The 19,902-nt window shown below is 41.0% G+C and overlaps 2 protein-coding genes across 2 annotated transcripts; one reads left to right on the forward strand and one right to left on the reverse strand.

The window, feature by feature from the left end:
• Window positions 1-279: 279 nt before the first annotated feature.
• Window positions 280-7,543, reverse strand: rnf126 (ring finger protein 126). Its single transcript, XM_031738127.2, has 9 exons — window positions 7,388-7,543; window positions 6,542-6,600; window positions 6,246-6,306; window positions 5,907-6,145; window positions 5,644-5,712; window positions 5,490-5,559; window positions 3,786-3,879; window positions 3,328-3,443; window positions 280-1,106 (listed from the first exon to the last, which is right to left on the reverse strand). Exons 1-9 carry the CDS (start codon window positions 7,460-7,462, stop codon window positions 954-956), a joined length of 936 nt encoding a protein of 311 aa, XP_031593987.1. The 5' UTR covers window positions 7,463-7,543; the 3' UTR covers window positions 280-953.
• An 814-nt stretch (window positions 7,544-8,357) lies between these two features.
• Window positions 8,358-19,054, forward strand: sugp1 (SURP and G patch domain containing 1). The gene is made up of 14 exons (XM_031738115.2): window positions 8,358-8,502; window positions 8,953-9,121; window positions 9,266-9,366; window positions 9,530-9,778; window positions 9,936-10,059; window positions 10,161-10,261; window positions 11,171-11,294; window positions 11,386-11,714; window positions 12,002-12,108; window positions 12,249-12,426; window positions 12,543-12,649; window positions 16,836-16,981; window positions 18,115-18,244; window positions 18,465-19,054. The coding sequence occupies exons 1-14, from the start codon at window positions 8,484-8,486 to the stop codon at window positions 18,489-18,491; spliced, it is 1,911 nt and encodes a 636-aa protein (XP_031593975.1). The 5' UTR covers window positions 8,358-8,483; the 3' UTR covers window positions 18,492-19,054.
• The last annotated feature ends 848 nt before the right edge of the window (window positions 19,055-19,902 follow it).

Raw genomic sequence — 19,902 nt, forward strand, 5'->3', positions numbered from 1 at the left:
CAGCAAAAACCTTTAAATTTGTTTTTAATCACTTTATTGTGACTGTACAAAAACTCAGTAAATAAAATAATAAACACATTTGGCCAGTTCCACAGAGGTAAGATGATCCCATGCCTGTTTGCCTTTTCTTTTTTTTACTTTGCAGGGGTCCAATAAACACACAGTTGTGAACATTTTCACTACATATCCCCTCCTAAGTTGTAACAATGTTCAACTTGCCAAGATGCACCAAATACACTGAATCAAACTCTAAAAAAAAATTTAATAAAAAGGAAAAACACATCTTCAAAGATTTATTCAATTCAAAAGGTTGAAATGTTGCTTGTTTTTGTTCAGTAGTTTACTCACATTCACATCCCAACATGAGATTTTGTGCCAAAAAAAAAAAAAAAAAAAAAAGAAAAACTGTGCAAATAAATAAAAATCAGATGCACACTCAGTCTCCTTCCCACAAGGTCTTAGTTTGATCCATTCACTGTACAGTGGCTCATAGTTCAAAAATGAATTCTCTATCTACACATCTACGGTCTCCACCACCACAGGCAATGTTTTTAAAAAAAGAGCATCTTGTCTTTTAAATATAAAATGTGTCCAAGCACTGCCGCAAGGACATGTTTTCATCAAAAAGCAGTCCAATCTGGCTTCAATTCTGCTCCGGGTCTTGTAAGAATCCCACTCATAAGTGGACTGTTATTATTATCGTCATCATATTCACCATCGAGTCCCACCTCCTCAAACACTCTGTAACAGTAGCAGCGGGAGCTGGTCCCAATATCCCTTCAGCACAGAAGGAGGGAGAAAAAAAACAAAACAAAAAAAATCCTAAAATTTGAGTTCACCTCGTCTCACTGTCCCGTTCACCTGAGACAGAAAAATGTCCTGGTTTCAGCTGCAGAGAGGCGCTGCTGGGTCTAAGAACGGTTTCATGTTTTCTCTTGTGAAACAGTGAAAATCTAGGAGTTACTGGCAGCATTTTCATTGCTAGGTGAGCTTGGGGAGGAAGAGGAGGAGGAAGAGGGGGAGAAGTTCATTCTCGATAACCCCGGCGGGTCTGTGGCTGTGTTTTGTCCACTAAGACTCTTCCTGCACACGGGACACGTATCATGCTGTAAGAAACAGGGAACAGGAAGTTAACACTGTGATCAGCTTCAATACATGAACACAGCAGTTTTATTCCCACCCACAATCTTAATAATTCAGTAAAATGGACACTTGAATAAAGCATTTAAACAACTGAAAGAAGCCTGGTTCCAGACAACAGCCTTGTGGCTACACTGTAGACATAATGCAGACTCTTCACTGGGTGTATGCTTCCACTGTAATCAATGAAAATGCCTACATTAGGCGTGACAGCAATGAGTAAACTGAGTGCGCCACAAAGACCCACTCCACAAATGTAAAAATAGATGATGCTATTGGGTTGGGAAATCTTTTTTTAGGCTCCAGCGCCCCTCGCGACCCTGAAAAGGATAAGCGGAAGCGAATGGATGGATGGATGGAAATCTTTTTTTAACTACATAAATGACCTTTGATGCCAACATTTATTTAGCCAGTGTAGTCTGGCCATCCCACAAACTCAGTCAAACTGCCCTACCCTGAACATGCAAAAGAGGGCCTTCAGTTTTCAGGCCCCTCTTCTATGGAACCAGCTTCCACTTTGGGAGACAGACACTATCTCTACTTTTAAGATTAGACTTAAAACTTTCCTTTTTGCTAAAGCATATAGTTAGGGCTGGATCAGGTGACCCTGAATCCTCCCTTAGTTATGTTGCAATAGGTGTAGACTGCTGGGGGATTCCCATGATGCACTGAGTATTTATTCTTCAGTCATCTTTCTAACTCACTATGTGTTAATAGACCTCTCTGCATTGAATCATACTTGTTATTAATCTCTCTCTCTCTCTTCCACAGCATGTCTTTTATCCTGTTTTCCTTCTCTCACCCCAACCGGTCGCAGCAGATGGCCGCCCCTCCCTGAGCCTGGTTCTTCCTGTTAAAAGGGAGTTTTTCCTTCCCACTGTTGCCAAAGTGTTTGCTCATAGGGGGTCATATGATTGTTGGGTTTTTCTTTGTATGTATTATTTTAGGGGCTACCTTACAATATAAAGCGCCTTGAGGCCACTGTTGTTGTGATTTGGTGCTATATAAATAAAATTGAATTGAATTGAATAAGCTCTGCATGTGGCCAGTAAAAAGAGAGAAAATCACCGCAAACAGTCTGAAAACCCTCTGTGTTCAGTGCAACCAAAGAGTTAGTGTTGGAATTTGTTATTGTAAATTCAATTTGACATATTTCTGTAAACAATGTAATTCAACTGCCTCTAGCCACAGCTTCAGTGACAAGGTGATTTCTTCAGGACTCACACGTCATAAGCTACTCATGTTAGAGCAAAATAAAACTAAATAACCCCCACCAACTAGAAAACATCTGACATCAACACAACAGCAGGATGAATGACAGCTCTTAAATAAGACGTAAGCCGTGCCCACTCGTACACGGGTACTTTGGTAAACACTGCTTTATCTGTTTTGCCCTTTTAGCAATAGAGAGCTTTTGAAAAAAAAAAAAAAAAACTTTCCAGGGTGAAGATTGGCTCACAAATGTCAGCAAATTCCTGGAAGATTGCTGAAAGTATCAGAAGAGACATATGATATGCACTAAGGGAAAAAAAATGCAACCCATTTATAATATGACCTGCAAATAAGTGTAAGACGGGGAAATATTGTTTGTTTTTCCAAACTACCGGGCAATGATGCAGTATGTGTAAAACTGCAGGGATTAGAGTGTTTTTCTTTACTCCTGGAATACAGAAAACCACTAAAGTTTCAAAGCAACAAGATTTAAGAGAGCCACCAGAGAATATTGAGAATCAGTGCTGCTTTTGAAAGTCTTTATTAAAACTGTAAAGCTATGATTTAGCAGTTAACTTGTTTACAGTATAATCAGAAACAATTCAATTGTATTTATATAATATCAATTCATAACAGCACTCACCTAAAGCACTTTATACTTTAAGGAAAATAACCCACAACATTAGAAAAAACCCAACTATCACACAACCCATTATGAGCAAGAACTTGGCAACATTGAGAGGGAAAACTCCCTTTTAACAGGAAGAAAACCTTTCAGCAGAACCAGATTCGGGGAGGGGCAGCCATCTTCTGCAACCACATTAGTAGTTTAGGAAGTACATAGGTTATATACAAATCAAATGATCCAAAACAAACCTGGCTTCATATGTAAGTGGTTGGTATAAATGAAATAACACAATTAATGTTTCAATCAGCTCTATAGTTCTGTTTGCATCATCCATTAAATATACATACCTGTTCCAGCCACGGTACTATACAGTCATTGTGAAACAAATGATTGCAGGGTAGCTGCCTAACACTCTCGTCAACACTGTAGTCTTCTTTGCACACGGGACACTCTAAACCAGCACCTGTGCAAACAGCAAACGACACACCATCTGTCTGTGCTCACACACACATCAGCCCCACGGAGAACTGAGATCACACTGATATAGTTTATTTGAGTTTAGGTAGTGTTGAGCAATTGTGACTCAAAGCCAAATGTCCCAAAAAAAGAGACATTTTTCAAAGGCTGTTTTCTCATTATTTTAAAAAAAAAAAACAAAAAAAAAAAAAAAAAAACACACTGTTGTTGAATCAGTAGAAATGTCTACACAGATGTTTTATTTATTTGGTTTTAAGTAGAGTGCATAGCTGAGCAGGTTGCAGTGAAATGTACAAAGAACCACACTGAAAATGAGAAGAGGACTTACTGACGTGCTCCTCGGTGATGGAAATCGTGGGTAAATTCTTTATCCTCTCTCTGTCTGCAGGAGGGGGACCCGTGTTTTCAAACTGGTTTAATAACTACAAATGAAAAACAGACAGGCTCACAATGACCAGCTGTGACCAAATCAGAATGACAACAAGGCCGATCAAATCAAAGGAAACTTCTCTTCATATTTCTATATGCCTGATCATCAGTGCTTCATTAGGCACTTGCAAACATGCATTCTTTGACTCTAGACACAAAAAAAGAAAAATGTTAATTTGGACATTCTCCTTTTTTCGAATCCCCTCCCACGGTTGCTGCTATTTTTAGAGTGAACCCTGAAATTCCTGTTCTGACCAGACCCTCATGTTGAGGATCATTAATATTGATGGGAGACGGGTCAATGAAAGCTATGACCCAGGGACCAAACCGCAAGTTTCAGTGAATGAGTCCACAGTGTCCAAGCCTGAAGGCAGCATATCAGGTCAGGAATGGGACCTGGAGAATTTTTTTATAGTCACACACTTGTACACTGAACTCATCAGGGTCAACACAGAGAACTACTAACATCCTGAGGAGTTTCAGGGCATCATGAAAAGATAATTCTTCCATCATTTGGTTCCTTTGACTTTCTCCTTTGCTTAAATTAATATTTTTTACATTATTAGAGACCCAGCATTCATCAAAAATGTGCATAAACATGTGGTCTGGGGAAGGGATGGATGTGAAAGTTGCAGGAAGGTTAGAAGTGATGCTGGGTTGCACAAGAAGATGCTCCTTCAGACTGACGGTTTTATACAATTCCAGGGGGATACTGCTTGTGACCTTAACTTCAGGCCTGCATTGTGCTTTGTCATTTCCTTAAGATACAACACTGGTGTAATTTCTGCTATTTCTGTGTTTGTTGTGGTGGCTCTCTTATTTTGCCTCCATGCGCCTCTGTGTTCTTATCCTGTCCTCTGTTACATTAAACACTATGAATTAAAAAACAAGCTGCACATTTCACTAAATTATGTTCAAGTCACAGATACATTCTGAGCCAGTTAGCCTAGAGCTTTGTCTTTGAACTTCACCTTAATAACATTACAGTAATGTCTGATTTGGACTTCTGCAAAGAATCTTTGAGTTTTCTACGCAACCTGTGTAAGTAGCCAATGTCGTTGCCCACATTTAGGGTCGCGCTGGTGCATTACGTGTTAATTACCATGCGGTTATGTCCTGATGTTTCATATCTAGTGCCAGCAGATAGAAAAAAAAAAATGCTGGGAGTTTTTTCCCTCCTAGGTCCTCGCTCTTTGTTGTAATCAGCCCCCCCTCCCATCTCCCACAGAGTAATTTTTGTTTGTTTGTTTGTTTTTTAGTGTATTCTCATCAGCTGATGCAGATTTACATTTTAGCTAGTCATCTAAATTTGAAAGCCTTCAAGGTCAAATCTCTGAAGCCTCTCTGTGTATGTTAGTGAGACTTCCTGGAACACCAGAGGGAGGTTCCAAATGTTGTGCTGAACACTTTTATATTGGTTCATTGTATTTTTAAGTGCTAAACTTGCTAAAATGACCCCGGCCTGAAATCCAGGGCTCAGGTCTTGTATTTACTAAAACACAGTATCCCTGCAACTCTGTTGAATAGATTTGTTGGACTCAAAAGCCAAGTATAAAATTTTGTTTATCTCTATTTCCATGTGAAAGAAAAACATTGTACATACCTGCGTAATGATAGCATCGAGCCCATTGGCACCCCAGGCATAGTCCATTGGATTGGAATGTAGCATACCCCTGCAAATTAAGAAGGATGTTAACAAAGTAAAAAGTCTCCTGAAATAAGTAAGCAATGTCTCTATCATACATTCTTAAACTTACCAAGGTCCCATCCCAATATTTGGCATGGCTGTAGGTGCTATAATTCCATTTACTAGCTGCTGGATAATTCTAGTCAGGAAAAAAGAAACATCACAAAAACAAACTACTTACAACAAGCAACAGGGTTCAAACTGAGAAACAGTGGGATTAATACTGTTACCAGAACATGTGACATATAATATTTGCACATAACACAGTAACAAGCCAAGCTGTTTCCCCTGTCACTTCTTCTCAGTCACGCTCTACTGCTGAAAATGTCTCACCCCTCTAATGTGGGCACTCCTTCGTGTCGCGTACCCTGTCGCCGAGGAACATGCCGACCCCGTGGTTGCCGTGCACCGTATCTTTGCCGCGATGCCATTTCCCGCTCTCTCCTGTTTTCCGTCTCTCGGTTGTCCTCTGTGGGTAGCCGCAACCGAAGGTCAAAGTTTTCATCAAAAATCCCAAGGGCGAACGGACCATAACCCGGGGGAAATGTGAATAAGTGCTGGTGATCCATGTTCTAGTGGTAGAGACAGAGGCAATGTCAAAATATAGTGTAGGGTGCAAAAAAAAATAAAAAATGTTTTTCAGGACCAGCTGATTTATCACATCACACTGACCTCCAAGACTGGGCGGAACTGATCACTGGAAGAGGAAGTAGAGGCAGACCCATTTTCAGCACTGCATAAACACAGAAAGTGAAACGTTAAGAGGTAGAAATGTACTGAAATATTAAACTAAGTAGCGATACACCGATTTATCATCGGAGCATCAGTACACAAGTACCTTCTGCCTATGGTTACTGGTGGCACAAATTTTGCACTGATGTTCTGATGCACTGACTAAATGTTCAAAGAGAGTGTGATGAAGAGCTAAACTTTGTTTCAGTGGACTTCTTCAGACTGATCCTCCTTACCTTCTTTCTTCAGGCAGTTCCTCAATAAAACCAGATTCACAGCGTGGACACGTGTAGTCCTACAATGAAAATATAAATTTGAATCCCTGACACAAACACAATTGTCTATTTATTAGGTCAAACACCAACATTATATACTTGGGCAACCCATAATAATATTTTTTTTTTTTTTTTAAATTTAAATTGTCTTTAGGAGCGTTTATGGAGTGCAACTTTACTGAGCAGGGCTTAGAAGTTTCCTACATTTAAAGGGCACTGTGTCACAAAGCTGAGCAGCAGACTGACTAAAGAGAAACCGTTACTGCAACATTCAAGAAGCTTCATGTGAAAGGCTTTGACAACAAAGTGCTGGGAGGTTGGTTGGTGCCACAACAGCAGAGCCGACAGAGAGTGACTTTGTAATGATTTAACAACTACAATCAGCCAACAACAGTCTTTACTGGAAAGCATTCCCCGCTAAGAGGTGTCTCCTGAGTAAAAAAAAAAGAACTCCCCTAAATCGAAAGTGAGCCCGCGGTCTTCCGTTAGCTTGCCCGTTAACGTCAAAAGGCTACCGCGGCTGAACTTGTCAAGCCCTTAACGTCAGCTCTACCTGGTTGTCATTTAGTTACGTTCAATATAATAACGGTAAAACATGACATCTCAACCCGAGCGTATCCGCCAGCCTGATTAGTGACACCTGACTACCACCCCGTCCTTTACTACAGGGCTAGCCGAACTAGCGCAGCTAAACAGCAGCAAATGACTCGAGAGACTCTCTGAGTGCCACACGCACATAAAATCAGACAAGCTCGGATATTACTCATCATCCTTCACGCGGACAAAAGGTGTCTCTACGGCCCTTACCGGTAAACGCGGACTAATCTCTGCTGAACACCGGTGACAAAAAAACCGGCAGGGCCGTTGGGGAGCTTCAGCCATTTCTGAGCAGGAGAGCAGTTCGCACAGTACGGACGGGTAGCAACAAGGGACAACGGCAACAGCTCTTGCAACAGGAAACGGAAACTAACGCGCACCTGACACGACAGGCAGAAAATGACTTCCGGTGTATTTACCTCCAAATTATAATTTCTGTTCTTCTATCTTATCATAAAACGAACTAAACGAATATATAATATAGAAGCAAGTCTTTAGTTTTATTTTTTGTCAGTTTTGTCAAATTTGAGGAGGCCCTATTGGTGCATTTTTGACCTACCCTGGTATGGCTGTAAGACAAAGTGTTTTGTCTATCTGTATATTGTACTACCTTTTCAGAACTTTTTAAACCTGATCATTTTTATAATAATAAGAGGAAGAAGGCAAAGAAGAAAGAGAACTAACCCTTTTTAAACAATAAAAATGAACCTGAAAAGAAGCTAAATGATAACAATAAATAAATGATTAAAATATTGCACTATAATTACTGTATTTTTATTCTTCTTTCGACTGATCATCTGCCTACTCCTCTGTCACACGAATCCTCGGCATATCCTCCTTCACTGCATCCATCTTCTTCCTGCCTGACAGCTCAATAGTCAGAGTTTGTGGTAACAATATATTCACTATCCTTCCTCTTTACAAGTCCAAACAATTTCAATAGGGCTGGGAGATGTGAAGAAAAAAATCTTACCACAGGTTGTTTTGTTGTTGTTTGTTTATTTGTTTGTCTGTTTTCCTTTGGGGGTTTGAAGATGAAGGATGATTATTTACATTGTTTACGATTGGGAATTTAAGAAAGCATGGTTTTAAAATTATGATATACCTATTTACTACATAGACTGTAAAGTAAATGTGGTTAAGGCTCGAGGTAAAAAATAATGCTTTTATTCTGGTGAGTGGAAACCGGAAATTTTGTGGGGAAATTCAGCCTGAAGTCGCCCCGCTTCTACCGTAACTACTGCAGGCCTTTTTTGTCGTCCCTGCTCGTCTTTTTTAGAAGTGCATTTTTCTTCCTGCTGCGACCATGGAGTCTGGCGATGCAGGTAAACGTTTACAGTGAGATTTACACCAAATACGTGCAAACTGCACTTTAAGGTCGATCGTTTATCCGTTAAATCTCACAAGCTAATTTAGCTTGTTTGAACCAGTGTACAACGCCAGCTAAGTTAACTAGCTGTTGGGTTAGCTAGACTAGGTAAAGGTCGGGTTTTAAATACAGTTCGATAAATACACACTTTCAACTGCAGTCTTTAATGATCATATTTAAAGACACAACTGCCTCTTTAACCCAGTTCAGAGTTCGTCACATAGCTACTGAAAATTGTTTTGTTGCTCGAATAAGTTTTTTTTTAAAAGGCTAGCACTACTCTTCGCCAGCTTATAAAATAAGTGTCAGATTTCCTGATGTGCTAGTTGTTTCAGAGGGTGGCACTATCTTTTGTTAGAGGTTTAGGTTTGTTGTCACATACATTGTATTTTATCATGTATTTGAGGTCGAGGAGGGTGGAAGTCCAGACCCATCCAACCACAGAAAAGCAAGATGAACATGACTATTCTCCGTCAAGAAAAACTGATAGCTCAGAAGAAAAAAGAGATTGAAGAAAGAATGGCAGAGCAAGCAAAAATGAATGTGCAAACCACTAGCAAGCCTCTGTCTGAAAGGTAATTATACACATCCTATTATGGCCCACATTCAGTTTCAATACCAACAACAATCTGATACTTGTACACGTGAATGTTTTCTTTGATGCCAACAGTGACCTTAGATTTGAAAACATGTTTTTAAAAATACTTTTATCCCTGTAGTTCTACCAGTGTCCAAGGGGCTTCCACAAATAAGTTCGCAAATGATGGGAGCTTCTTACAGCAGTTCATGAAGATGCAGAAGGAAAAGGCACATGTGTCTGGTTAGTACCTGATTCTGCACAGCTTACTCAAAATATTGAATGAAATTTAGCAGAGCTTTAGATGGGACAGTTTGCATTAGTATGCATAACCTAATTAATTAGAATCTAAATATAATAGAATTTAGTAGAAGGGTTTTCCTGAAGTGTCTCCTTTTCTTTCTAGGTTCCATCAATGATGCCAAGATCCCATCAACCCCAACTTTATCACCAGGAGGAAATGCGCTACAGAAAAAGAGCATTTTCGTTGGCCAGCGACCTGGCCTTGGAGTCAGCAGCATGCTAAATCAGTTCAAGAGCTTCTCACAGTCCAAGAAGAATCCTATTCTCAGCCAGAGGCCAAGTGTCTTTTGTTCTCCAGATGGCGAAGATGAGGAAGAAGAGGCCGATTACTCCAAATTCTTAGAGATGAAAGGTAATTCCTGGCCTGTGTTTTTCATTGTGTCAGGGGACACCTCCATGGCTTGGACATTTCAGTGCATCCTCTGCGTACTCCAGTGGAACAGTTGCCTTGTGACTGGCATTTTGTCATTTGTGCCCTTTGAGTAAATGTACTCATAGCGTGCTTAAAGTCTCTCCCCCAGAGGATTCAGACACCAGACTCATTATCGACAAGATGGCTTCTTTTGTGGCCGAGGGGGGACCTGAGTTGGAGAAGAAGGCTAAGGAAGACTACAAGGACAATCCTGTTTTCTCGTAAGTTTGAAGGACATTGTCACTTAACTTATTGAGACTTATTTTACTCTGAAAGTTTTTTTCAGACGTATCTGTTTACAATTTTTGTCCTTGCCTTTTAGTTTTTTGTATGATAAGAGCAGCGTGGAATATCTCTACTACAAGAAAAAGATTGCAGAATTGAAAAAGGATTTGCAAAGACCAGAGAAACTCTCAGATAATGGTAAATGGCATTTTTATTTCACACAATTCCTTTTCTGCTCTTTTTCTTTAATCTTTCCTCTCAGAGTTACTGTTATTGCACAGGAATGGATGCCAGTACCGCATTCTCAGATACACTCACAATTTTCAGGTATTATAATCTGACTACTGAGATACTCAGAGCTTGATAGTGATGGCTAAAATAGTGACCACAGAAGCCTGTAACTAATGTACTATTGCAGTGAAGTTCATCATAACTTGATCAGTTTTGAAAACTGCATAGCAGAAGGCTCACATTTTTCAGTAGTGTTAGTCCAGCTCACCAACTACACCAATATTTTTTCATTTTAAATGTGTAACTTTTACTGTGTCCACTCCTAGCATATCTAAAACTGAGATATTTGGAAAGCAGCTGAACCATGTATTATGTATTTTAAAGTTCTGATCTGGATTGACACTTTTCAACACCCACTTTCTGCTTCTGATTGGGTCTTTTTCCAACTTCAAGCCAACACGTCACAACTAGCCTTTGCTTTTAACTGTGCTAAATATGTTGCAGATTTTGCTTTCAGACTCTCAATCTGTTTTCTGGCACAATGACTGTGCTATAGTGTTTTATTTTTTGATAAGTCTTGAATAAATACAGCATTAGATTTTGACTTGGACAGTGTAATGAATGCAGATGTAAGTTTTAAATTATAGTCATACTGTATGTTGTTGGAGTCTCTCAGGGCTTCATTCTTCATTTGTTACAGTAAAAGCCTCAAATCCATACAGTTCCCCTTTCACCACCCCTGTCCCCCTTGCTCCTCCTTCCCTTTTCCTTTTCTTATCCCCTATTGGCTCTAGACTGGTGGTGTATGAGGGCCAGTTGAGTACGGTACAGTAGTAGAGTGTGAATTGACTCCCAGTACTAATAGGCTGCTTAAAGTCTCCCCCCCAGTGGACGCGGAAACCCAGCAGGTGGCTGAGAAGCTGGCCAAGTTTGTGGCGGAGGGTGGCCCAGAGGTGGAAGCCATCGCTGCTGAGCGCAACCGAGACAACCCAGCCTTCAGGTAAGTGGTCATATCTGTTTCTGTGTCCTGCATGTCTCACATTTTCTTTTTTAATAGTTCGTCTGAACTGTATGTATCTTCTGTCCTTCAGTTTTTTATATGATGAACAAAGTCCAGCCCACCGTTTCTACAAAGAGAAAGTAAAGGAGTATCGTGCTGCAAACTCTCAGAACTCTGCAGATTTAACAGGAGATTCTAGGACAGCTGTTAAGCCACCAGCTGCTTTTCCAGTACCAGAAATCTCTCCACAGCAGAGCCAGCCATCTGCACTTAACTTTAAGGAGTCAGAAACCCCACCTGTGAAACGAAAGAGGAAGAGCAGATGGGGGTCTGAAGATGACAAAGTCGACCTGCCTATTCCTCCAATTGTTGTTCCTCATGAGAACAGTCTTCCAGACCCTAACGCACCATCACTTTCTGGTATTTACTCTACAAATGTGCAAGTACTGTTCATGTGTTTATTTGTAGGGGATTAATATTAATTTAATCCCAAACCTTTTTCTTCTGCAATTCTTTCAGAAGACAGTGTTATGTGCTTTGCAGCTGACAACAAATATTGTTAAATATTTTCCAACTTATGCATGCTAATGCTCATAGCCATATTTCATAAAGTCATCTGAACATTGAGCCCAGCAAGATAGTTTGACGATTAATGAAAAATTGAGATTGCTAGCATTATACATACTAATGGATATTCCCCGTTTTAGCCCAGGAGCTGAGAGGTCTGGGTTATAAAAAAGGGAAGCCTCTTGGTCTGGTTGGAGTGACAGAATTATCTGAGGACCAGAAGAGACAATTGAAAGAACAACAAGAGGTATGGAAGTATTAAAAAAGAATACATAGTGTTGTTGCTTTAGTCTTTTAAATTTCTTTCAAATCAAACAATATTATAATTTCCTGGAAGTTCCTAACAACGTACGTGTTGCTAACTGAGCAGGCATTGTTTTTTTGCAGATGCAAGAGATGTATGACATGATTATGAAGCACAAGCGTGCGATGGCAGACATGCAGGTGATGTGGGAGAAGGCCATAAGAGAGCATCAGCACGAGTATGACAGCGATGAAGAGGTGGACCAGCAAGCGGGGACCTGGGAACATCGGCTCCGAAAGATGGAAATGGAGAAGACTCGCGGTGAGTTTTACCAGCAGCCTGGAAAATCATTCATATACACTTTAACTCTATAGGCTTTTGAAGACTTAGTATGTGATCCTTTCTGATTTAAAAAAAAAATTAAATGTCTGTTCCAGAATGGGCTGAATCTCTGACAGAAATGGGTAAAGGGAAGCACTTTATTGGTGACTTCCTGCCCCCAGAGGAGCTGGAGAAGTTTATGGAGACTTTCAAGGCACTAAAGGTCAGTTTTCATTTGAATTCAACACTTCCCCAAGTTGGGAAGGAAATATCAGGATTTGCTTAATGCATCATGCATGTTATTTCCGGGGAAAAGAAAGGATTGCTAAATTAGGCCCTTGTAAATCAGTTCATATATCAAATCAAATCAAATCAAATCAAATCACCTTTATTGTCACATCACATGTGCAGGTACACTGGTACAGTACATGCAGTGAAATTCTTGTGTGCAAGCTTCACAAGCAACAGAGTTGTGCAAAATACAATAACGTAACAAGCAAAATATAAAAATGGTTAATCTAAAAGTAATAAATATATACCATATATAAAGGTATATATACTGATGTACTAAATATATGTGTGTGTGTGTGTGTGTGTGTGTGAGTGTGTATATACATGTTTTACAAATGAAATAGAGTAAACAATAAAATAAGATATATAAAATATAAAATATACAGAGGTAGGTATGTGCAAAACAGTGGCATTAATATACAGTATGGAGTGCATAATGTTGAAGTTCCAGTAGTGAGGGTGAGGTGTCTATATATGTTCAGCAGTCTGATGGCCTGGTGGAAAAAGCTGTCTCTCAGTCTGCTGGTACGGGACCGGATGCTGCAGAACCTCCTTCCTGATGGAAGTAGTCTGAAGAGTTTATGGCTGGGGTGACTGGAGTCCTTGATGATCCTCCCGCTTTCCTCAGGCACCGCTAGGAGGAAGCTCACCTCAATTATCCGTATACTCTCTGGAGAGCTTTGCGGTTGTATATGGTGTTGCCATACCAGGTGGTGATGCATCCAGTGAGGATGCTCTCAATGGCACAGCGATAGAAGGTCCTGAGGATATAAATCTTTTCAGTCTCCTGAGAAAGAAGAGGCGCTGCTGCCTTCTTCACTGTCTTGTTTATGTGTACTGACCACGTAAGATCCTCAGCCAGATGTACACCAAGGAAGCGGATCACTACAGCGGCGTATATGGTGATGGGGGTGTGTACTCCTCTGCACCTCCGGTCCACTATCAGCTCCTTTGTCTTTGCGACGTTGAGGGTGAGATGGTTGTCTTGACACCAGTGGGTCAGGCGCTGACCTCCTCCCTGTAGGCTGTCTCATCACCGTTGGTGATAAGACCCACCACTGTAGTGTCGTCCATAAACTTCACAATGATGTTGGAGTTGTTAGTGGCCGTGCAGTCGTGAGTGTAGAGTGAGTACAGGAGAGGGCTCAGTACACACCCCTGTGGAGCACCAGTGTTCAGTGTGATGGGGATGAGGTGGTGCTGCCCAGTCTGACCACTAGACAGGAAGTTAAGGATCCAGCTGCAGAGGGAGCTGCTCAGTCCTAGATCCTGCAGTTTCCTGTCCAGCTTCGAGGGAACGATGGTGTTGAATGCTGAGCTGTAATCTACAAACAGCATTCTCACATACGTGTTCTCTTCTCCAGGTGTGACAGGGCAGCATGGAGTGTCAGGGCTATGGCATCATCAGTGGACCTGTTGTGGCGGTATGCGAACTGTAGAGGGTCCAGTGAGTCGGGTAGTGCGGAGCAGATGAAGTCCCTGACCAGCTTCTCGAAGCATTTGCTCACGATGGGGTCAGGGCTACAGGTCGCCAGTCGTTCAATGATGAGATGGTGGAGGATTTGGGTACAGGGACGATGGTGGCCATTTTGAAGCAGGCTGGGACTACAGACAGAGAGAGGAAAGGTTGAAGATATGTGTGAACACTCCAGCCAGCTGAGCCGCGCATGACTTGAGGACGCGGCCGGGAATCCCGTCCGGACCAGTAGCTTTGCGTGGGTTCACTCTCCTGAAGTACCTCCGCATACAGTGTGCGCACTGACGTCATCCGCGGTGCGCACACTGTCCGGTCTCCTGGTGTTCGCTGTGTCGAATCTAGCGTAGAATACGTTTAGATCCTCACACAGAGAGCCGTGGTCTGCGGTGTGCTGGTTTTCCTCTAAAGTCTGTGATCGTGTTTAGTCCCTGCCATATACTCCGAGGGTTGTCAAACTGTTGCTCCACCCTGTCCCTGTACTCACGTTTGGCTGCTTTGATCGTCTTCCGGAGTTGGTAATGTGCGTGTTTGTAGTCCGATGTGTTCGCGGAGGCAAAAGCGGTGCTCCGTGCCGCTAGCGCCGTGCGAACATCTCCGATAATCCAGGGTTTTTGATTTGGGAAGGATTTAACTGTTCCGGATGGGACGACATCTTCCACGCATTTTCTGATAAATCCACAGACTGAGTCTGTGTATTCATCGATGTCTTTAGCAGCCACGTGAAACATTTCCCAGTCCGCGTGATCAAAACAGTCCCGCAGCGTAGACTCCGATTGGTCCGACCAACGATGCACCGCCCTCATTGGAGCTTCCTGTTTCAGCTTCTGCCTGTAGGCGGGTAGAAGCAGGATGGAGCGGTGATCTGATTGGCCGAATGGGGCGCGGGGAGGGCTTTGTACGCATCCCGGAAAGAGGTGTAGCAGTGGTCATAGCCGGTCTCCACGAGTGTTGAAATGGATGTGTTGGTGGAGTTTTGGTGAGACTTTCTTCAGGTTACCCTTATTAAAGTCCCCGGTCGTGATAAACGCCGCCTCTGGGTGTGAGGTTTCCTCACTGCTGATCGCTGTACAGTTCCCTGAGTGCTCGGTCAGTATATAAACAGCCGTAATAATCACTGCTGTAAATTCCCTCGGTAGCCAGAATGGCGGCATAACCATCAGGTACTCCAGGTCCGGTGAGCAGAAGGATTTGACCGGTGCACGTTCGCATAATCACACCAGCTGTTGTTGATCATGAAACACACACCACCGCCTCTGCTTTTCCCAGTAAGCTCCTGTGACCTGTCCGCGCGGTGCACAGAGAACCCCGGTAGTTGTACTGCGAGTCCGGTACCTTGTCCGATAGCCAGGTTTCTGTGAGGCAGATCACGCAGCAGTCCCGCATCTCTCGCTGGAATGAGATCCGTGCCCGAAGCTCGCACAGCTTGTTCTCCAGAGACTGCACATTAGCCAGTAATAAGCTGGGTAACGGTGGTCTGTTAGTGCGCCGTCTCAGTCGAACCAGAACGCCAGATCTTCTTCCTCTGCGTCGGCGCGCTTGCGGCCTCCACGGCCCAGAACAAAGGCGCGTCTCAGGTGAGATGAATGGGGGTCTGCAAACGGAGGTCCGTGTTGCAAAACTTGAACTCCGGAAAGTGATGAGAAAGTCCGTCTTTTATGTCCAGTAAGGTTTGTCGGTCGTACACAAGGAGACATGTGCTACTCGTGAAAAAATAAAGAAAAAGTAAAATTAAACACAAAAACAGCTGTTGCTTGGGGAGCTTTCATGACGAGGCTGCCATACTCGGCGCCATCTTGTTGGGTATATATATATATATATATATATATATATATATATATATAAGTATATATATATAAGTATAATTTTAGTGGCTTTTTGACCAAGAAAGGCATGCATATCTATTAGTAGAGCTGAGGTTTTTCTGAAATGCCTCAGCAGTTAAACCCAGACTGCCCATTTCCCAGCACATTCCTCATCCCTTTCTGAAAGTCCCCTAGGAACAGACTATAATTGCTACTTTAAAAAGAAATCTGTGTGATTTGGCACTGTTATTATCTCATCAAAAAGTATCAAAGCTGAAAAAATGAACACTATGAACGTAATTTGTCTGCCAGAGGCATGGGAAGTTGTTAGAAAGTCAGCTCCAGGATGTGGCTTTTTAAATGGCAAACAGAATACAGTTTGAGTCTAAGCACGTATAAACAAAGACAAGTGTCTTTGAGGAAAATGTAATATAACTGTTGGGTTATTATAGTACGTATGTTTTTGCAGGCTGTATTTGATGAAGGCCTGAAAGCTGAGTGTTATTGAGATACATCATCTATAATGTTCTAAACATTTAAAACAACTAAACAATAGAAGACACCTATGACTTACCTGTGCAGAACTAATAATCAACTATATACACTCCCTGTTTCTGTACATGTGCACTTCCCAAGGATGATAAACATTGTTGCTTTATTTTAGCCGTCTCCATGTCCCATTTGCTTCATGTTTATGTGACATCTTTAGGATTTTTTTGAGTGTTTCTAATAAAACTGAATTATGATTCCTACAGTCATAAAAAAATAATGTGTTGAATCAAAACACAATGCTGCTTCTGTTTGTTGTGAATGCTCAACTTTTTCTCCTGGATTCACAGGAGGGTCGGGACCCTGACTACTCAGAATACAAAGAGTTTAAGTTGACGGTGGAGAATCTCGGTTTCCGAATGCTCATGAAGATGGGCTGGAAAGAAGGCGAAGGCCTCGGCAGTGAAGGACAGGGAATAAAGGCTCCTGTCAACAAGTGAGCATTTCTACTTATAATATCATCCTTCTAATATTTAAACTAAACTGAACTCAGTGCTGTTGTGAGCAAAAGTTTGCATATGCTAATCATGGGCATGAATGCTTTAAATGATTTCTTTTAACTGTGAATTTTCAGGATGGATTGATTGTAATTGTATTTGGTTAAATGTCTCTTATCAAGTTGCACCTCAACCAGACACTTTTGGTATTGTCAAACCAGTTCATTTAAATTGCCTGGTTTTCTACCACAACCCAGCTTTTAAACATAGTCTACAGATTTTCAAAAAGGTTGAGGTCGGGGCTTTGGGCAGGCCATTCCATCGGCTTAATGTTAACCTGCTTTGACTGAAATTTGGTTTGGATAACCTTGAAGGTGTTGGTTTTTTTAGAGCAGGATCGTCTTTATTGGTCAGTACCCTCTCACTCCATGTCAATGTAAAACAGTGTGGACAGTGACACTGGTGTTCCAGCAGTTTCCAGTTCTTGAGCTTTGGCAGTTATAAAAAAGATTCCAACTTGTGCACCATTTCTTGTTTTGTTTTTTGTTTGTTTTGTTTTTTAAGTCGATAGAGAGTAATATATGCTGTACAATCACTCCATCCTGGAAGACTAATGGTTGAAAAAATTCTAAATAACCATGAAATTCATGCCCATGATGAGTGTATGTAAACTACACCTGATTTACTACTTCAGTCACAGGGTACTTTGATACATAAATTGCAGGAATTATTAGTTCAACATTTAGTGCAGTAAGTATATAAAAGTATAATTTGGTGTCGTTAAATGACCCTGTAATGACAGGGTCAGGAATGTATTACTTAGCAGTCAGTTTACAGTGTGTGCTTGTAAATCTTGTAGGCGTTTTTACCTAAATAGGAATTAGTAGACCTATTTAGGTATAAATAGCTGAATATAAACAGAGCCACTATTACCACTGGCTCTGTTTATATTCAGCTGTCTCAGGAGGCCATGAGTTTGACAGTGAGCCAACATGCACAGTAGCCATTCATTAATACTTTCATTATTTACGCCTCTGATTTGGAAGAGCAGTTGTTATTATTAGAGACTGTAACACTCGTATCAGAGAGACACAAAAAAGGCTTATTTTATGATCTCTCTGTCTCACTCCAGGGGAACTACGGCTATGAATGGAGCAGGATTTGGAATTGACCGCCCAGCTGAGCTCACAAAAGGTGATGATGAATATGACGCTTTTAGAAAAAGGATGATGCTCGCCTACCGCTTCAGGCCCAACCCACTGGTAACATCTCTTTTATGTTTTCTATCATTATAAAAGTAATCTATAAAATTTCACCAATTTATGTAAACTGTTTATATAATTTGGATTTGCGTAAAGAAAGCCACACATTGTTTCCGTGTTATGATCTATTGACTTTTTAAAGAAGATTTCTGCTGCACATCCACACACAGTCTTTTGTTGTGCTTGAATTTAATCTGCTTTTTCTTTTGTCTTTTTTCAGAATAATCCACGGAGACCATATTACTAATGTAGACAGCTGTTTATGTTTATAGTTGTTCTTCTTTATTGTAACTTAAAAGCTTTTTTTCTCCAGTTGCCACAGCTCCGCTTCATTACAAAATGAACACTGTTGCACAGTAGAAATTTTGAAATACTGTGTGTGTGTGTGTGTGTGTGTGTGTGTGTGTGTGTGTGTGTGTGTGTGTGTGTGTGTGTGTGTGTGTGTGTGTGTGTGTGTGTGTGTGTGTGTGTGTGTGTGTGTGTGTGTGTGTGTGCGCCCAAGAGGATGACGAAGTTTGAAAATGGAATAAAGATCTGTAGATTCTCTAGTTTGTTTGGTGTAATTACACACCGTCTTTCAGTATTTGATCATCTGTGTTATATTTCAATTCAAGACTGTAACAAATACTGTCCTCACCCGACTTCTATAATGAGTAAACTCATTACATTTTTTTGCTTTACCATCTAATAAACTCACTTCTGCTTTAGCACACAATTTTCTGTATAATTTTGCTTACTGTGTTCTGTAACAATTTCGATTATTTTCACTATATGCTACAGTTTCTGCAATAAAACACCCACTTCCTGAAATGTGCAGTTATCTTTTCACCTACTTATACCTATTTGTTTATAATCTATTTATTAGTGGACATGCAGGGGCCAAGAGTATCTTACTTTCAGTTTATGACATACCTGTGTGCCAAGTGTAGGCAGTCGTGTAATCGTATTTGATAGTTTGATCGGTAATCATTCTGCCATGGCTCTGTACAGCAGTGAGTCATTAAGCAGGCTTGACCAGGCTCAAGCAGCCAGTGGTGAGGAGTGACAAATCAGTGAAACCAGACCTCCAGTTTGCCATTCCCCAGAGAGGTTTAGACAGGATAAATATAACTCAGAAATCCCAGCTAAGCAAGAGCTGCTCCTCAGCCAAACAATCAATCAGAGGCAACTTAAGTGAAAGTAGAAAGTAAATCGAGAGTTGCTGGTTAATGGCATGAGGCTTTCTTGATGGATTAAATTTCTTAAGGCAGATATTAGTGGGTGCAATTATTATAATCCATTAATCTCTTAAAATTTATGAGAATTGTGAAAGGGATGTAAAATAGCTTTTGACAATATAGTTAAAAAATTATTTATCTTGAAGGCAAATAAATCCTGACATTTGAGAAGATGAAACAAGTAATGATTGACATTTTTTAGTTGGAATAAATGATTAATTGGTTAATTCATTGTCTCAGGTAACAATTTCTCTTTCTTGTAATCAGTGCTTGAGAAAAATGAACTACATTTGCCAAGAATATACTCTCTCCTCCTGGGAAATATGAATGATCATAGATAACAATGGGGTAAAATCACTTAATAAAAGTGAAATGAGAAAGATTACAGCTGTTGTATTAAACTCCCCTGTTGTTGACATTCCTCTACATTGTTTGGAGGGG

Source organism: Oreochromis aureus, linkage group 18, assembly GCF_013358895.1.
Source record: "Oreochromis aureus strain Israel breed Guangdong linkage group 18, ZZ_aureus, whole genome shotgun sequence".
Classification (NCBI taxonomy): Eukaryota; Metazoa; Chordata; class Actinopteri; order Cichliformes; family Cichlidae; genus Oreochromis; species Oreochromis aureus.